Source organism: Pteropus medius, unplaced genomic scaffold (assembly GCF_902729225.1).
Source record: "Pteropus medius unplaced genomic scaffold, Ma_sr-lr_union100, whole genome shotgun sequence".
Lineage (NCBI taxonomy): Eukaryota > Metazoa > Chordata > Mammalia > Chiroptera > Pteropodidae > Pteropus > Pteropus medius.
In genome coordinates, this window is record NW_024350325.1 from 11,973,057 (window position 1) to 11,990,647 (window position 17,591).

The 17,591-nt window shown below is 38.9% G+C and overlaps 1 protein-coding gene across 9 annotated transcripts in view; it reads left to right on the top strand.

Annotated features, from left to right (window-relative positions):
* The window catches only part of RUBCNL (rubicon like autophagy enhancer), a 39,793-nt gene extending 22,511 nt beyond the window's left edge, over positions 1-17,282 (top strand). For 7 of the 9 annotated variants that reach the window (XM_039839460.1, XM_039839458.1, XM_039839459.1 and 4 more), the window contains 7 exons: positions 888-1,033; positions 2,027-2,091; positions 7,708-7,946; positions 8,864-8,925; positions 12,048-12,201; positions 12,858-12,948; positions 14,721-17,281. In XM_039839460.1, coding sequence (XP_039695394.1) covers positions 888-1,033; positions 2,027-2,091; positions 7,708-7,946; positions 8,864-8,925; positions 12,048-12,201; positions 12,858-12,948; positions 14,721-14,833 — 870 coding nt within the window. In that variant the 3' untranslated portion in view covers positions 14,834-17,281. Of the gene's footprint in view, positions 1-887; positions 1,034-2,026; positions 2,092-7,707; positions 7,947-8,863; positions 8,926-12,047; positions 12,202-12,857; positions 12,949-14,720 lie in introns of all 9 variants that reach the window. The other 2 variants (XM_039839462.1, XM_039839461.1) reach the window with 2 other exon arrangements.
* Positions 17,283-17,591: the final 309 nt, after the last annotated feature.

Here is a 17,591-nt window from a genome sequence, read left to right on the forward strand (position 1 = left end):
GAGGAGAGGGGCATGATCTTCCTAGGAAATAAGGCCTGAATGATAGTGGCCCAGTTATGTAGCATGTAAAATGCTAATCTGAGGAGTTTGTATTTTTAAATGCTAATAGGCAAGTTTGATAGTTCAGAGGAGAGCTAAGCCGAGTAATGGTTTTTAGCTCGTTTCCGGGTTGCCCGAGAATTCTGTGGTGCTTACAGCTGCAGCGTTTACCCCAAGATAACTTGTGGATTACAGTCCTAACTTTACCCCCAAGTTTGCCATGAAATATTTCGCTTTTATTATTATTTTTGCATTGCTCTAGTAGATCAATAGTCTTTGGAAACCGATGACATTCTATTTATAGCATTCTGTTTTTAGTAGTAGTATTTCTATTTACAAAATATAGTAATTCTCAATCGCTGAACATGTCAAATCCTAGAAAACGAAGCATTCCTTATGTGTAATTTTAAGTGAACTCCTGCAGCAAGCTGCACTTTTTTAAACGGGAAATGGTTTAAAGAGCTGTTTCTGGGGAAGTCTGACAACCACAGGGCTTCTGATTGGCAGCATCTGCCAGCCTATTGACTAAGAAGGGTAAGGTTTCTGCTATGCATAAAAGCATTCCAAGTAAGTGACCTACTTACAGTAATTTTGAAGTCTAGAAACAAATGACATAACAAAAAAAACTAAGGAACTAAGAAAAGTTATCTCAGCTGGGTGGTATTTTAAGCAATTTTTCTGCGTACAGCTTTAGATCCGTGAAGGGTTCTTGCCATGTTCAGTTGAAAGCAGTTTCAATTTTTCATGATAAATTTTAATGTTGGAAACACATTTGAATGCTTTTTAAATTTCAGTACCTGAAATATGCTTGTTTAAGTTGTTCCTAAATCCCCTTTTGTGTTATGCAGGTTGTAAGGGAAGAGAGTGACCAAAAAGACTTTGAATGCAGTGTGGATAAAGTAGAAGAAATTGAATTTAAGCCAAGGATCAGAGGGACAGAAGACTGGGCACCCCCTAGATTTCAAGTCATATTTAATGTTCATCCACCACTGAAGTAAGTCTGGGTAGCTGCTTGGGGCTCCGATCCAATTAAAACAAGTTGTTAGGGTTCCCACCTGACTCTTTGTAGAAGTATGTGAAAGAAAAAAGTACACTGAGGAACAAAGGAAAATTTGTTTTAGGAAAAGGAAAGTTGGGCATATTTTTCTGAGTTAGCTTTCTTGGCACCTTGTTTTGACAAGTTGAGTATTTACCCTTAAGTACAAATATTATATAGCAACTGAAAATTAAAATAGGCTTAAAGGAGATTTTTTTAAGTGGCTTATATTGAATCTGAAAAAAATCATCTACGATAATTTTAACAGACAAGACTACTTTATTTTTTATTGAAATGTGAAATAAAAATCAATGGATAAATTTTTTGAAAAGGAATATAATCTTGAGGAGAGCTCCTGTAGTTAAAAGGCATGTGATATTTTTATCGTGACCATTTTTGCTGACCCTAAACTATAATAGAATTTTGCAACTTTCTTTGTATTTCTAAATCAATGTGAAATTGTGGCACTAACAGTTCAATAGAAAACACTTCAGTAGACTGTCTCTTACTGGAAGCGTTGTATAGTTTTGTCTTACATTATCTCTTATTCATCCAAATTTCTTTGGATCCGTTTGTGAACTTCCCAGTGCATCACCTTTTGTTATCTCGTCTACCCAAACTTTTTCTCTCTGCATTACCCATTTCTAGTTCTCTCTGGAGAGAGGATCCTGTTCATGGGCAGTGAGAAGTCTTTCAAGATCCCTGGTGGAAGTGTTATTTCTGATACTGACTTCTGCTTTGGTGGTAGCAGGGACTATTATAGGATCCAGAGACTCCAACTAGAAAACTCTATTGAATAATTCTATTTCTTTACCAAATGAAAAATGACATTAATTTGGCCCCAAGTCAAGAAAAGAATCATGATGTTAATTTAATCAGTGGAAAAAATAAATAAATAAATGCTCCACTGGCCTTTTCTGAAATTTAACTGTTATTGTTTTTTGTACTCAGGAGAGATCTTGTGGTAGCAACCCAGAATTTTTTCTGTGCTGGCTGTGGAACTCCAATAGAACCTAGTAAGTATGGAAAAGGACTGCCTGCTTATTATGCAATGACAGGGCAGAGGAGTAACAAAGCTGGGCAGCGCTTTGATTGTGTGGGAGGTATCTTTGATGAGAAGTTAATAGAAGAGCTTCATAACATTGCCCTCTTTTTCATGAAGAGGCCATCATGACCTTTAGCGCTATGTGACTAGCCTCTCAGTCTCATCTCCTAGTTGCCTCCCCATTGGGCACTCAGCTCTTGTCACATGGCCTTCCTGCTGGTCCTTGAAGGTGGCAAGCTCACTCCCAACTCAGATTTGCATTTGTGGTTTTCTCTGCCTGGAATTCCCTCCCACCAAGGCTAATTCCCTTATGTCTTCACATTTCACTAAAAAGTTATGAAATTTTTCCTGGCTGCCCTTTTGAAAATGTCCACCTTGCCACAAACATACACATGTATGCATCATATTACCTTCCTTCCTATTTTTCATCCTAACACTTATCTTCCTAAAATACCCTTTTAGGTTTTACTGCTTTTATTGTCTGTCTTCCTCACTAGATTCTAAGTTTTATTCACTGCTTTATCTCCTACTCCTACAAGGGTACCTGGCACACAGTTGATCCTCAAAAGATAAATTTGTTGAATGACTAAATGGCTTACCACAGAACTGGCCAAACTCTTCTGACAGGATTTGGGATAGTGACCTGAGGGGATCATTTCTGTGCCTGCTGAGGCATAAGCTATCAGGCTTGCCCCAGTCGGAAATGCAACTTGCCCACTTGGGACTGGAAATCACTTGTTTTGCTGTGAGAGTGTCCATAGGTCTGACATGGGGAAGACCAGGAGGAGGAGATTTGCTGAAAAGGGTTCCCTTGTAGGCCTTTGTAGGCAGTCTTGGAGGAAAGAGATTCTGAGGACCTACACCTCAAGAAAACATAGAAAGCAGAAATCTATCTGGGCTTCCTTCAAGCAGTTGGATGATAATGCCTGCCATGTATCACAGCTGTAACTAATTTTATTTAAATAATTCATCTTTCCAGCGAGTTTAGTAGGGATCATGTCTATTTGATTAACCATTATATTCTGGTGTCTCACTAAATATTGAATGTACAATCAGAAACCATGAACACATTCCACTAACTTTTTAAGTACTTCCCTAAGTTTTTCAGATATGGAGATGTATGCCTACACTGTTGATAGAATCATGATCCTTCCCTCATGGAGCTTGCTTACAGGAAGATGTAGTCATCAGCCAAGTAAATAACAAGAATGATGCATGCAACAAAAGAGAAAAGTCAACTTGTGCTATGTGATTTACTGCAAGGGAACTTACTCTGGGCTTGGAGGACTGGGAATAAGAAGTTTTGTAAGGAAGTGATTATCCATAGAAGAGTGTGTATGTGTGTGGGAGTGGGGAGAGGTGAGAGATGGAGGGGAGTCACTATGTGCAAAGGGCCTGAGGCTATTGCAAAGAAATCCTGTGTGACTGGAGAGGAAGAATGAGAGGAGAAAATCTGCTGCAGAGGTAGACAGAGCATATATTATGGAAGCATTATCAATCATGTAAATAATTTTTGGACTTTTCTTGTGAAATTTCTGTAGTCCTTAGGATAATTATTAAAAATTATTTATTTTGAGATCATTTAGACTTATAGAAGAGTTGCCAAAATAGTATAGACATCCTGTATACCCTTCACCCAGCTTCCCCTAATGTTAACATAATAAGCATAGTATAATTATTAAAACTGAGAAATTAGCGTTGGTAAAATCCTGTTAACTAACTATAGACTTTATTCAGATTTCACTAAAGACCTTGATCTGTTCCAGAGTCCAATCCAGAATTCCACACTGAATTTAATTTTCATGTCTCCTTGGTCTCCTTAGTCTCCTCCAGTCTCTCACACACCGAGACACATGAAAAGTGAGCAGCAGACAACATGACATTTTACCCTTTAATACTTCAGCATGTTCTAGCAATAAGGTTTATAAACAGTTATCACACCAAACAAAATAACAATTCTTTAATATTGTCTAATAGTAGTCCATATTTGTTGTCTTAAGATGTCTTTTATAGCTAAATTTTCCATCTAGGTTCCAACCAAATTTCATCCATTGCATTTAGTTATTTCTCTTTAATCAGCTTTATTCTAGAACTGCACTATCCAGTATAGTAGCCACTATCTTCTGTGGTGACTTCAAATTAAATTTAAATTAATTGAAATTAAAAATCCAGTTTTTCAATGATGCTAGCTACATTTCAAGTGTTCAATAGCCATATGCGGCTAGTAGCTACTGTATTTGACAGCACAAATATAGAGCATTTCCATCCTCACAAAAAGTTCTATTGGACAGCTCTGTTCTAGAATTTTTGCCTCCTATTTTCTTTTCTATGACATTAACTTTTCCTAAAAGGAGAAGAATTGTGTTTTAGAGCAGAATTTCTTAGCCTCAGTATGATTAACTTTGTTGTGGGGTACTGTCCTGTGCATTGTAGGATATTTAACAGCATCGCTAGATATCACTAGCAGCTCCCCATTGTGACAACCAAAAATGTCTCTAGACATTTCTAAATGTCCCTTGGGGTGAAAAATCACTCCTGGTTGAGAACCACTGATCTAGGGTGCTTTGTTTTGTTTTGTTTTAATTAAAGGAATGAAGAAATCAAAAGAGATAGACATAATTTATTCTGTATTAATAATACAATGCTTAGTATATATTCAATGAAATTTGATAAATGAGTAACTGGATGTTAAAATGTTAGGATTTTAGATGTTAGGGAAAGATGAATTATATCAGAAAATTTATAGGCCTTTTCTGTTCTCTTTTCTCTTCCTATCTTGCTAAGTTTGATCAGAAATGTAGAGTACAGGAACCAGGGTATACCTCCCTTTTTGCTCATTTAATATAAAATATATCAAGGCTCTATCATTAGCAAATTAATACTCCTTATCTACCACATCAGAGATCTTAATCCAGAGTGGGAAATAGATGCAATACAATAGACTTTTCAAAATTTCAAATTTGAGAACTCAGACATAATTACTAGGTACTTAATAAATTCTTAACAAATAATTTGTCAGCCCTAGAAACAGGTCACATAATTAATTCAGTTTCATAATACCGTATGTATGTATGCACTTGCACTTAATTCTCATTATTCACAAATTCCGTATTTGTGAATCCACTTGCTCCCTAAAATTTATTTGTAACTACAAAATCTACACTCACAGTGTTTTCACAGTCTTTCACAGATATGCACAAAACACTGAAAAATTAGTCACCTGAAATTTGAGTTGCTCGATACCTGCGTTTCCATCTGAAGTTGAACAAAGACATGCTTTGCCTTCTTTGAGCTCATACAGTAAACAAATCCTTTTGATAGTCTATTTAGTGCCTTTTTTTAAAAAAAAAAAAACGAAAAACATTTTTGTGCCTTCTGTTGGCGATTTCTCTGTTTAAAGGGGCACCAAGCATACCGCTGAAGTGCTATCTAGGGTTCCTGAACACAAGAAGGCTGTGATGCACCTTACGGAGAAAATATGTGTACTGGATCAGCTTCCTTCAGACATGAGTGATAGTGTTGTTGGCCCTAAATTCAATGATAAGAATCAACAAAATGTATTGAGTGCCATGTCTTTAAACAGAAAACATACATAAAACAAGATTATGTGTTGATCAATTGATGAAAATGTTTTGAGAGACTCGCAGGAACCCAATTCTGTATTTCCCCAGAAGCAATGCTTCAGTATTCACTAATTCAGTGTTCATGGCAACTTTACAGAACATTAACTACTACAGATAGTAAGAATCAGCTGTATTTATTTGTTCGTATTTAAAAATCAACTCTGAGTGTGACCTAGGTTTCAGGATAATTTGTTGCAAGTGCATTAGCTCCTTGCCTTTCTCTTCCATTGAATGTGGCAGAGGGGGTGTGGGATATGATGGCTAAAAGTTGGAGCTTCCCCAGTCCAGACTTGAGTTGGAATTCTGCTTGCCTGCTTATTTTTTGTGTGCCTCTGGCATGTGATTTAACCTACTGTCTTGTGCTTTTATCAGTGAAATGGTGTAAGTAATAGTCCTGACCTCAAAGGGTTTGAGCACAGAATGATATAGCATATGTAAGATATGTAATCAGTGAGTAACACAGATCAAATGTTCAATAAAGTCTTGCTCCAGTGGTCACTCAGACCTCGTTTATTTGTAAAATGGTTATAGGGAAATTATATTTAGAATCTACAGTATGCTGGGTACTGTGGAAGCTGCTTTTCCATCATTATTTCATTTAATCCTCATAACATGTGTCAGCTAATTTGAGCCAAATGGTGAATGATAAATATGAACTTCAACTCATGCTAGATTTACCCTAGGAGATTTAACTGAATTGCTTTTTTCTTTCTTCACCTGGATAATAATAGGTAACCAGGTGTTTGTTGCATTAGTCTCTATATCTTTTGCTTGTCAATATATTTTGTTGGAGATGTTTCCAAAAGCAACATATGTTCATTTTAGCAAATTAAAAAATGCAAAGAGCAAAGTTCCTTTCCTCTACGCTCCAGAATTATTTGCTGTTGACTTTTTTGTAGGGGTCCTTTTAGACTGTATATGTATTTTTTAAAAAACAAAATCAAGGTCACATGATACATACTTGTTACTGTATGTCCACTGCCTATGCTCTCCATGTATTTCATAGGCTCTGGCATTTCACTGTGGATTGCATCACACTTATTTAACAAGTTGCTTCTTAATAAATATTTAGGTTGCTCCCCCAACCCCTTCATCATAAATGTGCTATGATGAACACCTTTCTGTATCTCCATGTGCGCGTGTTAGCATTTCTGTCTGATGTCGGAGCATTAAGATTCATGCTGCTTGGTTAAGAATTGAAGCATATCATACAAGTGTCCCCCTCAGAGGTAACTCTCCTGTTAGCACTGTGAGTGAGTGCCCACCCCTCTACACCTCACCAGCTCTGGATCCTCTAAATCTGTGACAATCTGAGGCAAAACCAACTATTTCACTGTTTTAATATGCATGTCTTTGTTACCGAGATGGAGTGTTTTTCACATCTTTACTGCTTATCTGCATTTCTTCATTCTATGTATTGCCTATTCTTATCCTTTGTGCATTTTTGTATTTTTTTTCCTCACTGATTTATCCAGGAATTCTTTTAGGTGCTACTTCTAACAGTGTATATACGGTGCTTTACAATTTAAAAAGCACTTTTCATATGTATGATATCCTGTAATCCAGTTTGTAGTTGCCTCTGTGGCTTCAGGACAGTCAGCGTGAAGAGACTCTAACTTGCCCTTTGCCTTCCTGCCAGTGAGAGGCAGAGTCTGGACTCCCACCAGATGTCCAGACCCCAAATCTCATGCTCTTTTGGCTACACCGCAGTTTACAATGCCCGTTTCCCAAATCTAGCCATATTTTGGACAGGTTCTATTTTTCTGACATTGTTCCACAAAAACAAAGCTCATGAATGGCCATGATTTAAGGCTTCCAGTCCCTGCCAGGTGATTTCCCAGCTGCTATGAAGTTGAATAAGCAGCAATGCAAGCCTTGACCCTTGGGTGGAATTGGAGGTGGGGCCACCGAGGTTAGGTTTTCTACATCAGCTGATTTGTGTTCATCCCCTATGTGCTCTGCAGAGTTTGTGAAGCGGCTCCGGTACTGCGAATACCTAGGCAAGTATTTCTGTGACTGCTGCCACTCATACGCAGAGTCCTGCCTCCCTGCGCGGATCTTAACTATGTGGGACTTCAGGAAGTACCACGTCAGCAATTTCTCCAAATGGTTGCTGAACAGTATATGGCACCAGCCCATTTTCAATTTGCTGAACACCAGCCACAGCCTGTATGCGAAGGCCAAGGAACTGGACAAAGTGAGGGTGAGCTGCTGCCTTTTAGGGGGAAGCCAGTCCAGTGGCTGAAAGGGTCCTGCTGCCACAAATGCACATCACACCATCAGAGGGGACCCAGACACACCCCTGAGGGGCGGATGGAGTTTATGCTTCAAGGCCCCAGGTCTGCTCTGGCGCTTGTGAAGGCCCCATGCCAAATTTTATATTTATGCATGGTTTTGCATTTATACATATATTTAAGTTTTATTTATAGTTTTTAAAATAAAAATTGTATATGTTTAAGTGTGCAACATGATTTGATATACGTAGTGAAATGGTTACTAGTCGACTGATATAGCCATCTCCTCACACGGTCACCCTTTTGAGTGTGTTTGTGTGGTGGGAGCACCTGGCATCTACTGCTAACAAATTTCCAGTATTCAAGTCAGTGCTGCTAATTGTAGTCATCACACTGCACATTAAATCTTTAGACTTATTCATCCTACATAACTGCAGCTATGCGCCTTTGACCAACATCTCCCCATTTTCCTCACTTCCCTGCCCCTGGGGACCAGCATTCAACTCTGCTTCTATGTATTTGGCACCACATATAAGTGTGACCATGCAGTTTTTTTCTTTCTATGTCTGGCTTATTTCATTTAGCACAATGTCCTCCGGTTTCATCCATATCATTGCAAATGACAAGATCTCCTTTTATACACAATTGTGTGTTTTTCTTAAAGCCTCAATGTCGTATAAGCTTCAGGATCCACAAAACCTGGATCCATCCTGGACCTTCTGTGGATCTTTGGACTCAGTCATGAACCCCTGCTATATAGACTTCAAAGGCTCGTTTTATAGAGTTGTAGCATTTCAAGTTTAGAAATATCATTTAAATTTGACATATACATTTCCAGTGTCCTTTATCATAGTTAAATTTTGCCCTGTTTGGTTTCTCACATTAGGAAATCCAGGAGCAGCTATTTCATATCAAGAAGCTGTTGAAGACCTGCAGGTTTGCCAAAAGGTACTACCATTGGCTGAGACAGTCTGGGCATGTGAGTTGGGAGAAACCAATAACCTCCACACACTTGCTAACCCTCTGTGTGCCTCCTGGTCTGGCTCCTCCAATACACAGGGCATCTTAACACAGTACAGTTGCCCATTGGTGTACGTGGGACATTGGTTCCAGGACACCTGTGGATACCCAAATGCTCAAATCCCTTATATAAAATAACAGGGGCTTTGCATATAATGTATATTTGCATATAGGCTACAACAGGGTATGTTTACATATCAATCATTTCATTTGCATGGATTCAGCATAGTGCATGGCACATGGCAAATTCAAGTTTTGCCTTTTGGAACTTTCTGGGCTTTTTTTCCTCAAAATTTTTGATCTGTGTTTGGTTGAATCCTTGGATGCAAAACCCAGCCCACAGATCCAGAGGGCCAACTTTAATTGCCTCAGGTCTCCTTGAGAACACAGACCCTCTCTTTAAAGTTATCTTTTTATTATTATTATTATTTTAAATTGTAGTAAAATAAACATAACAAAATTTTCCATCTTAACCATTTTTACATAAACAGTTCAGTGCGGTTAAGTATGTTCACACTGTTTTATAACCGTCACTCACCATCCAATCCACAGAACTCTCTATCTTGCAAAACTGAAACTATGTCCATTAAACAATAACTCCCCAGTCCCTTTCCCCCCAAGCCCTGGGTGACCACCATTCTACTTTCTGCACTTATGAATTTGACTACTTTACATTTGTGATTTGCTTGTTTCACTTAGCATAATGTCCTCGAGCTTTGCCCAAGTTATAACATGTGCCCTAACGTCCTTCTTTCTTAAGGCTGAATGTATATACCACATTTTGTTTGTTCATTCATCCCTCTTGGGTTGCTTTCACCTCTTGGCTGTTGTGAATAGTGTTGCTGTGAGCATGGGTATACCAACGGCTTTTTAAAAACCCTTAATAGAAAAGTATGTTGAACTTTTATTGGCTGTATAGTATTCTAGACCATAATTGTCCTATTACTGATAGATTTTTAAATACCTTAATATTAAAATGTTTTAATATCTTCATAGATATTAAACCTAATAGATTTTAATAGATATTTAGATATATTTTTAATGTGTTTTATTATTTAAAAAACTAGGTTTTACTTAGTGTAATACTCTCTAGGTTCATCTATGTTGTCACAGATGGTAAGATTTCATTTTTTATGGCCAAATAATATTCTATTATATATATGTGCTACATCTTATCCAGTTGTCTATTGATGGACATAGGTTGCTTCCATATCTTGGCTATTGTAAATAGTGTAGCAGTGAACATATGTATGCATATGTCTTTTCAAATTAGTCCTTTGGATTTCTTTGGATAAGTGTGATTGCTGGTCATATGACAGTATTTCGAGGAACCTTCATACTGCAAAAGAAGTCAAATAGAGAAAGACAAATACCATGTGATTTTGCTTTATGTGTGGAATCAAAAAAAATAAAAATAAGCAAGTAATGCAAAAACAAACTCATAGATGCAAAGAACAAACTGATGGTTGCCAGGTGGGAGGGGCGTTGGGAGGATGGATGAAAAAGCTGAAGGGATTAAGGAGTACAAATTCGCAGTTACAAAGTAGTCACAGAGATGCAAAGTACAGCATAGGGAATAATATAGTCAATAATATTATAATAACTATGTATGGTGTTAGGGGAGTATCAGAGTTATTGGGAGGATCACTTCATAAGTTAAATAAATGTCTAACTACTATGCTGCATACTTGAAGCTAACATAATATTGAGTGTCAACTATAATTGAAAAATTTTTTTAAAAATTTAAATTCTAGGTTTTAGCTGAATCTCTGCCCATATCCATAGATATATCTTTAGGCTAAACTTCAAGAAGTGGAATTTCTGGAAGCCATGGCCATGAAGGTATAGGCTTCAATTCTTTGACAAAGATAGAGATTTTTAATGGACATAGAGATTATTCAAGGAGTTAAGATTATTTATTGTAATTGGATCATAGGTTTAAATTTTTTTTGTTTTAAAACTCTTTCAGTGTCTGATTTTTATTTAATGATGATATATTACTTTTGAATTAAATTTTTGGGGAGGAGCATGTCTTCTACAGTCATTTGGTTTTGAGCTCTCCCTCATGGCATTGGTGTGACGGGTTGATTACTTCTCAGACCTCCAATTTTCTTGTCTATAACATGTAACAATGCCTACAATTCTTACCATCTACAAAAAGTTCTTGAATATCCATTCAGTGTTTCAGATGTTTAAAAATCAACAGGACTCATGTTAAGTCCAGGAAGAAAACACAACAACTCAGTGGTGGACTGTGTGTTAGATATGTGTGCAGGGAGCCCCAAAGGTGCAGAGGAGGCAGAATTTAGTTCATAAGGGATGGGATGGAGAAGGGAGCAGGCAAGACTTCTAGAGAAAAAGCCTGCGCGCAAAGAGGAATCAGTGTGAGCTAGCACCCCAGGCTGAATAGAGAATTAAATGTGGTTTGGCATCTCTAGAATGTCAATCTAGTATAGGCAGTGGCTAGCTTGGGAATGTAGTGCTTAGTGATGCTGCTCTCTGATTTAGGGAACTCAAGAGGAGATCAGGAGGGTTTGGAGAGAGTTATGTTCAGTTTTGAATGCCCCTGGGCTGTCCAAGTGCCTACGACCAGCCTACAGTTGGATGCCTGAGTCTTAAGCTCAGTGCTGTACTCATGGATCTGGGAGCTGCAGGCCTGCTCATGAACAGTCTGAGACAACTGTGAGTGATGAAATTTAGCTGGAATCAATAAGGTAGTGAGTTTTATCTCAGTACACATCTTTAAGATTTGAAATAATATTTTCTTTTGCTCTGTGTGTACATGAGCAAGCTGCAAGAGACACATTGCTCATTCAGTTTTTTAAAGTCAGCATTTATGGAATTTTAATTTCATGGTTTCCAAGCGAACTTGCAAGATATAAAGTGATGAGTAAGGTTAACTTGTTCTTGCAGCTAGTGAAAAAAATTGAATTAAAAAAAATAAGTGTGAGCTCCAGGAGAAAACAATTGCCTACCCACCGCCTTCCTTCATTCTATCTAGGCCTCTGTGTGGGTGGGTTCTTTAATCCTCTTTGTTTCCTCTCTGGCAGTGCATTAAAAGAATTTGAGCAGGTGCCCAGACACTTGACTGATGAACTCCACCTGTTCTCCCTGGAGGACCTGCTCAGGGTGAAGAAAGGGCTGCTGGTGCCCTCACTCAAGGATGTTCTGAAAGCTACTCTCACTCACGTGGCCCACTGTGAGGTGAGGTTTCGCAGGGGGCAGATGTGTCCCTGAGCTGTCCCTTATGCATCGGGGCCTGTGTTGGGTGTTCTGCGTTTTACATCATTTAATCCTCACAAACCCTGAGGGAAGTGTTGACAACACTATTTCCAGATGAGTATAAATGAGGTTCATAGCTATTAAGTAACAGGCCAAGGTCCTTCTGCTAGTAAGTAACAGGGCTGGGATGCAAGCGTGAGCCAAGCGACTTCTTTCTTAGTCTGGATGCCCAGCTCTGCTTGGGGCTTTCCTCGACTCCCATCTGCTGCCATGTGCCAAATACTGCCATGTGGACTCAGGATCCAGTGGAACAGGTGCTCTGTCTCTAGGGACTGAAGAATTGTAGTGCAGCTATCAGAAACAAAATTAGATCGTTTAAGAATACATGTTTAAACTCATGATTTTCCTCTGGTGCCTCAATCTGCCTCGGTGTGAAATTTCTCCATGCAAAACAAATGCACATTTATTGTTCTGATTCATTGGAACAGAATATAACATTCTGTTCCTTCTAGAGCCTGGGATCATAGATATTTAAATATTGATGCTTATAAAATTCTTTAAAAGTGGTGACTCAGATTTCCCATCAAAATAAACAGTACCAATGAGGATTTTAACTTTTTGACTCTTTCTCTTAATAGCTGTGTCAAGGAAAGGGCTTCATTTGTGAATTTTGCCGGAGTACAGCCGTCATCTTCCCATTTCAAACCACAACATGTAGAAGATGTCCAGGTATCTTAATAAATTAATAATGTAAACTTAATTGCTTAATAACCTAAGTGTAAAGTTAACATAAGTTCAATAACCAAAGCACAACATTAACTTAAGCTTAATAACAACTTAATAACATTTCTTTAAATTATAATGACAGTGATGTGTGCTTACATGTGAGATTGGAACTAATAAAGTTTTAGGTGCACAGGGAGGAGTATTTGGGTGGGCAAGGATAAGGGATGATGTCTCCTGGTACAGGATTTGGAGAGAGGTGGTGGTCACTGTCTTTCCTGTTCCCCAATTCTTCTACACCAGGGCAAGCTACAGCCAGCCCAGTTTTGTAATCCACTGTGGCCACTCCAAGGCTGAAATTGTCTCTGGCTTCTTTTACACTACAATGGCAGAGTTGAGTAATTGTTATGGAGACCATATGGTCCTCAAGGCCTAAAACATTTACTATCTAGCTGTTTACAGAGGTTTGCAGACCCTGGTTCTTCTGTATTAGTACCTGAGGAAAACCTGTGCTCTCTAGAGGACCTAAGACTACTCTTCAAAAAGCAGAGGCAGGGGGACTCTCTATATTGTTTCATGGGAGAGGTCTGGTAATGAATTCTGCCTTCGCCCTTGATGTGAGCAGGCCCTCTTCTTAGATTACTCAAGGGTTGTTTCCCCTAACTCATTAGGCAGTGTTATAGGATAGGTTCCCCAGCAGAGAAGCTGTGAGACAGGAGTTTCCATGCAGAAAGTTCTCTGAGCCGTGATATCAGGCTCAACACCCATGAGGGTGTGAAGGCAGCAGGATCTGGCAAAGGAAGAAGTTGAACTGTGGTGTGTCTGTGATGCCAGAGAGCTCGACATGGTGGGAGTCCAAAGAGGGACCCTGACCCCGGAGCTCCAGTGACTAAGTTCTTGTCTTATGCCGCGAGAAGGAATTCAAGGTCATGACAAACAGCAAGCAGGAAAGTGCGAGTTTTATTAAAGCGCCAGTACACACTTAGAAAAGTCAGGGCAGCTCAGAGAGTCTGCCCGGAGCTGTCTAAATCATGAGCTTTTGTTTTATTATAGATGGAGGATTGTCCCAAGGATATCCAACTTGCCTCCAGGTCTTGGCCTGTTTCCATGCCACCTGGAGGGGAGGAGGCAGCCCAAGGCTATCTATCTTGTCTCCTGGCCTTGACTTGTTTCTCATGCAGGGGTCTCACTCTTGGAATCAAAATAGGGAGAGGGCTTAGTAAGGGATTGAGGAAAAACTCCAGAGCCACATTCTAGAGGGAAGAGAGAACTTCCCTAGGCTAACTATCCTGCCTCAGTTTCAGTGAAGGCCCAGCACATCTCATGGGGAGTTCTGAAGCAGGAATGGCCTTCAGCATTGTCCCAAATTGGGGACAAGGAGCCAGCCGAGTCTTTAAACTCCACATTGACCAGTCACCTGACACAGACTGGTGCTAGCAAGGGGATATGACCTTGAGGAGCAGCTCTCTCCAATTAGGGCCAATTCCAGAGAAGGGACACAGCTTCCTGAGTCATGGGCTACCAGTACTCTCAGCAGCTGGGAGAATGGCCTGGGCAAGTCTGGGGGGCACGGAAGCATCCATTCATCAGACTCTCTGAACCTCATGTTCATGACCTCCTGAAAACTACATAATCCCTCTGAGTTTCAAACTGTCTGATTTCTTTTTGGACAATTTTGGTTTCTGGACTCAGACCTCCTCTCTCGCCAGGATGGGGATGAGTGTCTGTATGTGAGGAAATAAGATAGCCCTTTGCTGATATCTCACCCTTGCTTGCAGCTTGCAGAGCTTGCTTTCACAAGCAGTGTTTCCGGGCCTCCGAATGCCCCCGGTGTGCAAGGATCACAGCTAGGAGGAGACTTTTGGAAGGTTTGCCCTCTGCAGCAACATGATGCCCCTGAGTGCTGTGAAAAAGGCTATTCGACGGGCCTTATGATAACACCTATTCGTGTCTATTATTGACAACATTGTTTTAGTTATCAAGTATTGTATGTTAAGAAAAATGGACAATATTCTCTTATATATTTAATATTTTTAAAGTATGCAGATTCTTTGTTATTAAGCATAGTGGTTTTACTGGTGATTTTGTTTATAAATGTTCAATATTTTTGCTGCTACTGTTTTTTTAAGTTTTTTTTTTTTGATACTTGTATTTGAATAGTTGTATTTAACTAATGTTGGAGTCTATTTTTTTTATGAATTTTAACTGACAAAATGAATTGCTCAGTTCATCTTCCTAAAAAGCTTGTTTTGTGAAACAGATTGATATTTTCATTGAACAAAAGTATAACCCCAAATCTCTTTGCTCAGGCTTCATTTTCCACTTAAATGCCATTTTGTAATTATATCAGTCTTATAGATTTTAGTTATTCTAGGGTTTGTATAGAGAGTACACATTACTTCTGCAGTTACATATATTTCAACGAGAGTTTGAGTTGCATAGCAGTGTGTGGAGATGCCGTTTGAAGCAATTGCCTCTAGATGGCACTCCTTCAGATGGCACAAATCAAATCTGTATTTGTCATCTCTTCCACACACTAAGTCAGCAGATGCTTGGGTGAGTAGAAAAATCCTGCCCTTTAGGATTTTGTCTCATAAATATAAAATTGAACATAAAGTATCTGAAGACTTAAATAAGTTGTGGGAAAAATATTGTTAATAACAATGTGACTTTAGTAATAACATTAAAATTATAGACGTCAATTAGCAAGATTAAGTGAATCATTAAACCTTTACGAATTGCTTTTTCCTAATATTCCCTAGATGCTCTCTTCAAACATAAGACTATTTTTTTCTTCTACCTGTCACATACTTTCTCCTGCTTGAGAAAGGGCCCCTTCCTAGCATGTATTCAGTCTGGAGTATGGGTGTCATATCCCCCAGGATTCACATGCCCTAACAAAACCTGTGCTGAATGAACTTCTTAAACAGCACAGGCAGGTAATAAAGTGGTACAAGTAGTCTCCTAATCCCATATAGTCTCGTGTGTGTGTGTGTGTGTGTGTGTGAGAGAGTGTGTATTACTCAGTTAGATAATATTGAGCACATGAAAAAAAAGAGTGTCTCCTATCAGTCTGGTGTTTTTTCATCCTGTCACATGTTTTTTCCAACCTGATGCCTCTTCCAGAGCTGTGCTCCCATTTATTATTTAAGCCATGTCTCTTTTAAACAGAATTTAGTCACCTGGGATAAGAGAAATAAGATCAAATTAAAATAATGTTTTATTCTTAACCATAGTTTATATTCCCTGTTAGGAATCAAGGATCAGAGTGGTATGTTGATATTCATTATTCAGCTCTACAAGATTCATGTCAATATCTCTATTTTACAGGATGGGAAATCTAGACTTAGAGACAAGAAATAACTCACCTAGGTTCCCACAAGAAGTGCCTGGTAGAGCTGGGATTGACATTTGAGTCTGTCTGCCCCCAAAGTCCATGTTCCTACCCTCTACTTTTGTGGTATTTTTTTTTTGAGATAATATGAGCAAAAACAACTTTAATTTGTAAGTGCTGCTCCAAAATAAGTTAGCGGCATTGGGCTAAGTGCTCTCTCATATTGTCTTGCGTTGACTTGAACTTACTGTGACTTATGCATTGCTTAAAGGTCTCTGTGTTCAGATTCTGTGTTTGTAAGCACTGGCCAGTATGTGTGTGAGACATCTTTGATGTTGAGAAAGAGTGCATAGCAGCTGCCAGGAAATGATGCTTTTGATTTTTTATTTTGAGGAAGAATGGAGCAATAAATAACCACTATACAGGTTTGACTGAGACTTGGTTCTTCCTGCCCCCCTTGTGGTAGTAAAGGTTCCTTCTCAGTAAGGTGCATGTCAGAACAGAGAAGTGACCTCAACCCATATGGAGTACCCTGTAGGGAAGTAGTTGTGACATATATTGCTCTTTAACGGGCTTTACTCCTTGCGTAGTTTTTCTGTACATCTTCCTTGATGGTCCTCATCATCGCCCACCATAAGACATCAAGCTGCAGTGCTGTGATCCCAGTGATCAATTTTCTGCCTTTGCACAGTTCACTTGGAAAATTCTAGTAACATGTCCTTTACAGTTGTGATCCTCAGCTGCAGGTAGGGAGTAAAACCAGAGGACTTTCTGGTGTGTTGACTTAGGTGAGAGTTATTGAATTCTCAGATCTGCCACTTCCTACCTGAGTGACTCTGGGCAAGCTACTTAAATTATCTGAGCCTCTGCTTGTAAAATGGGGGACAGCAACTATATGCATTTTATACGAGGATTAAAGATAAAAATGAAGCACCCATCAGAGGGCTTGGTACTAGTAGGGGCCCAGTAAGTGGTGGTAATTAGGTCTAGACAAATTAAAAACTGAGAAACTGAGTTATGCCACTTATTATCTTTCTATAAGCTATTCTCTGAATCTCAATTTACTGTGAGGATGAGAACAATACCTGCCATTATGGGTTGAATTGTGTCCTCCAAAAAGATATGTTGAAGTTCTAACTCCAGGTTATCATATTTGTGTGACCTTATTTGGAAATAGATTTAAGATGAGATCATACTGGATTAGGGTGGATCCTGTTCTTATAAGAAGAGGGAAATTTGTACAGAGACATAAACACAGAAATCAGAGAGAATGCCATGTAAAAGAGGCAGAGATTGGGCTGATGCATCTATAATC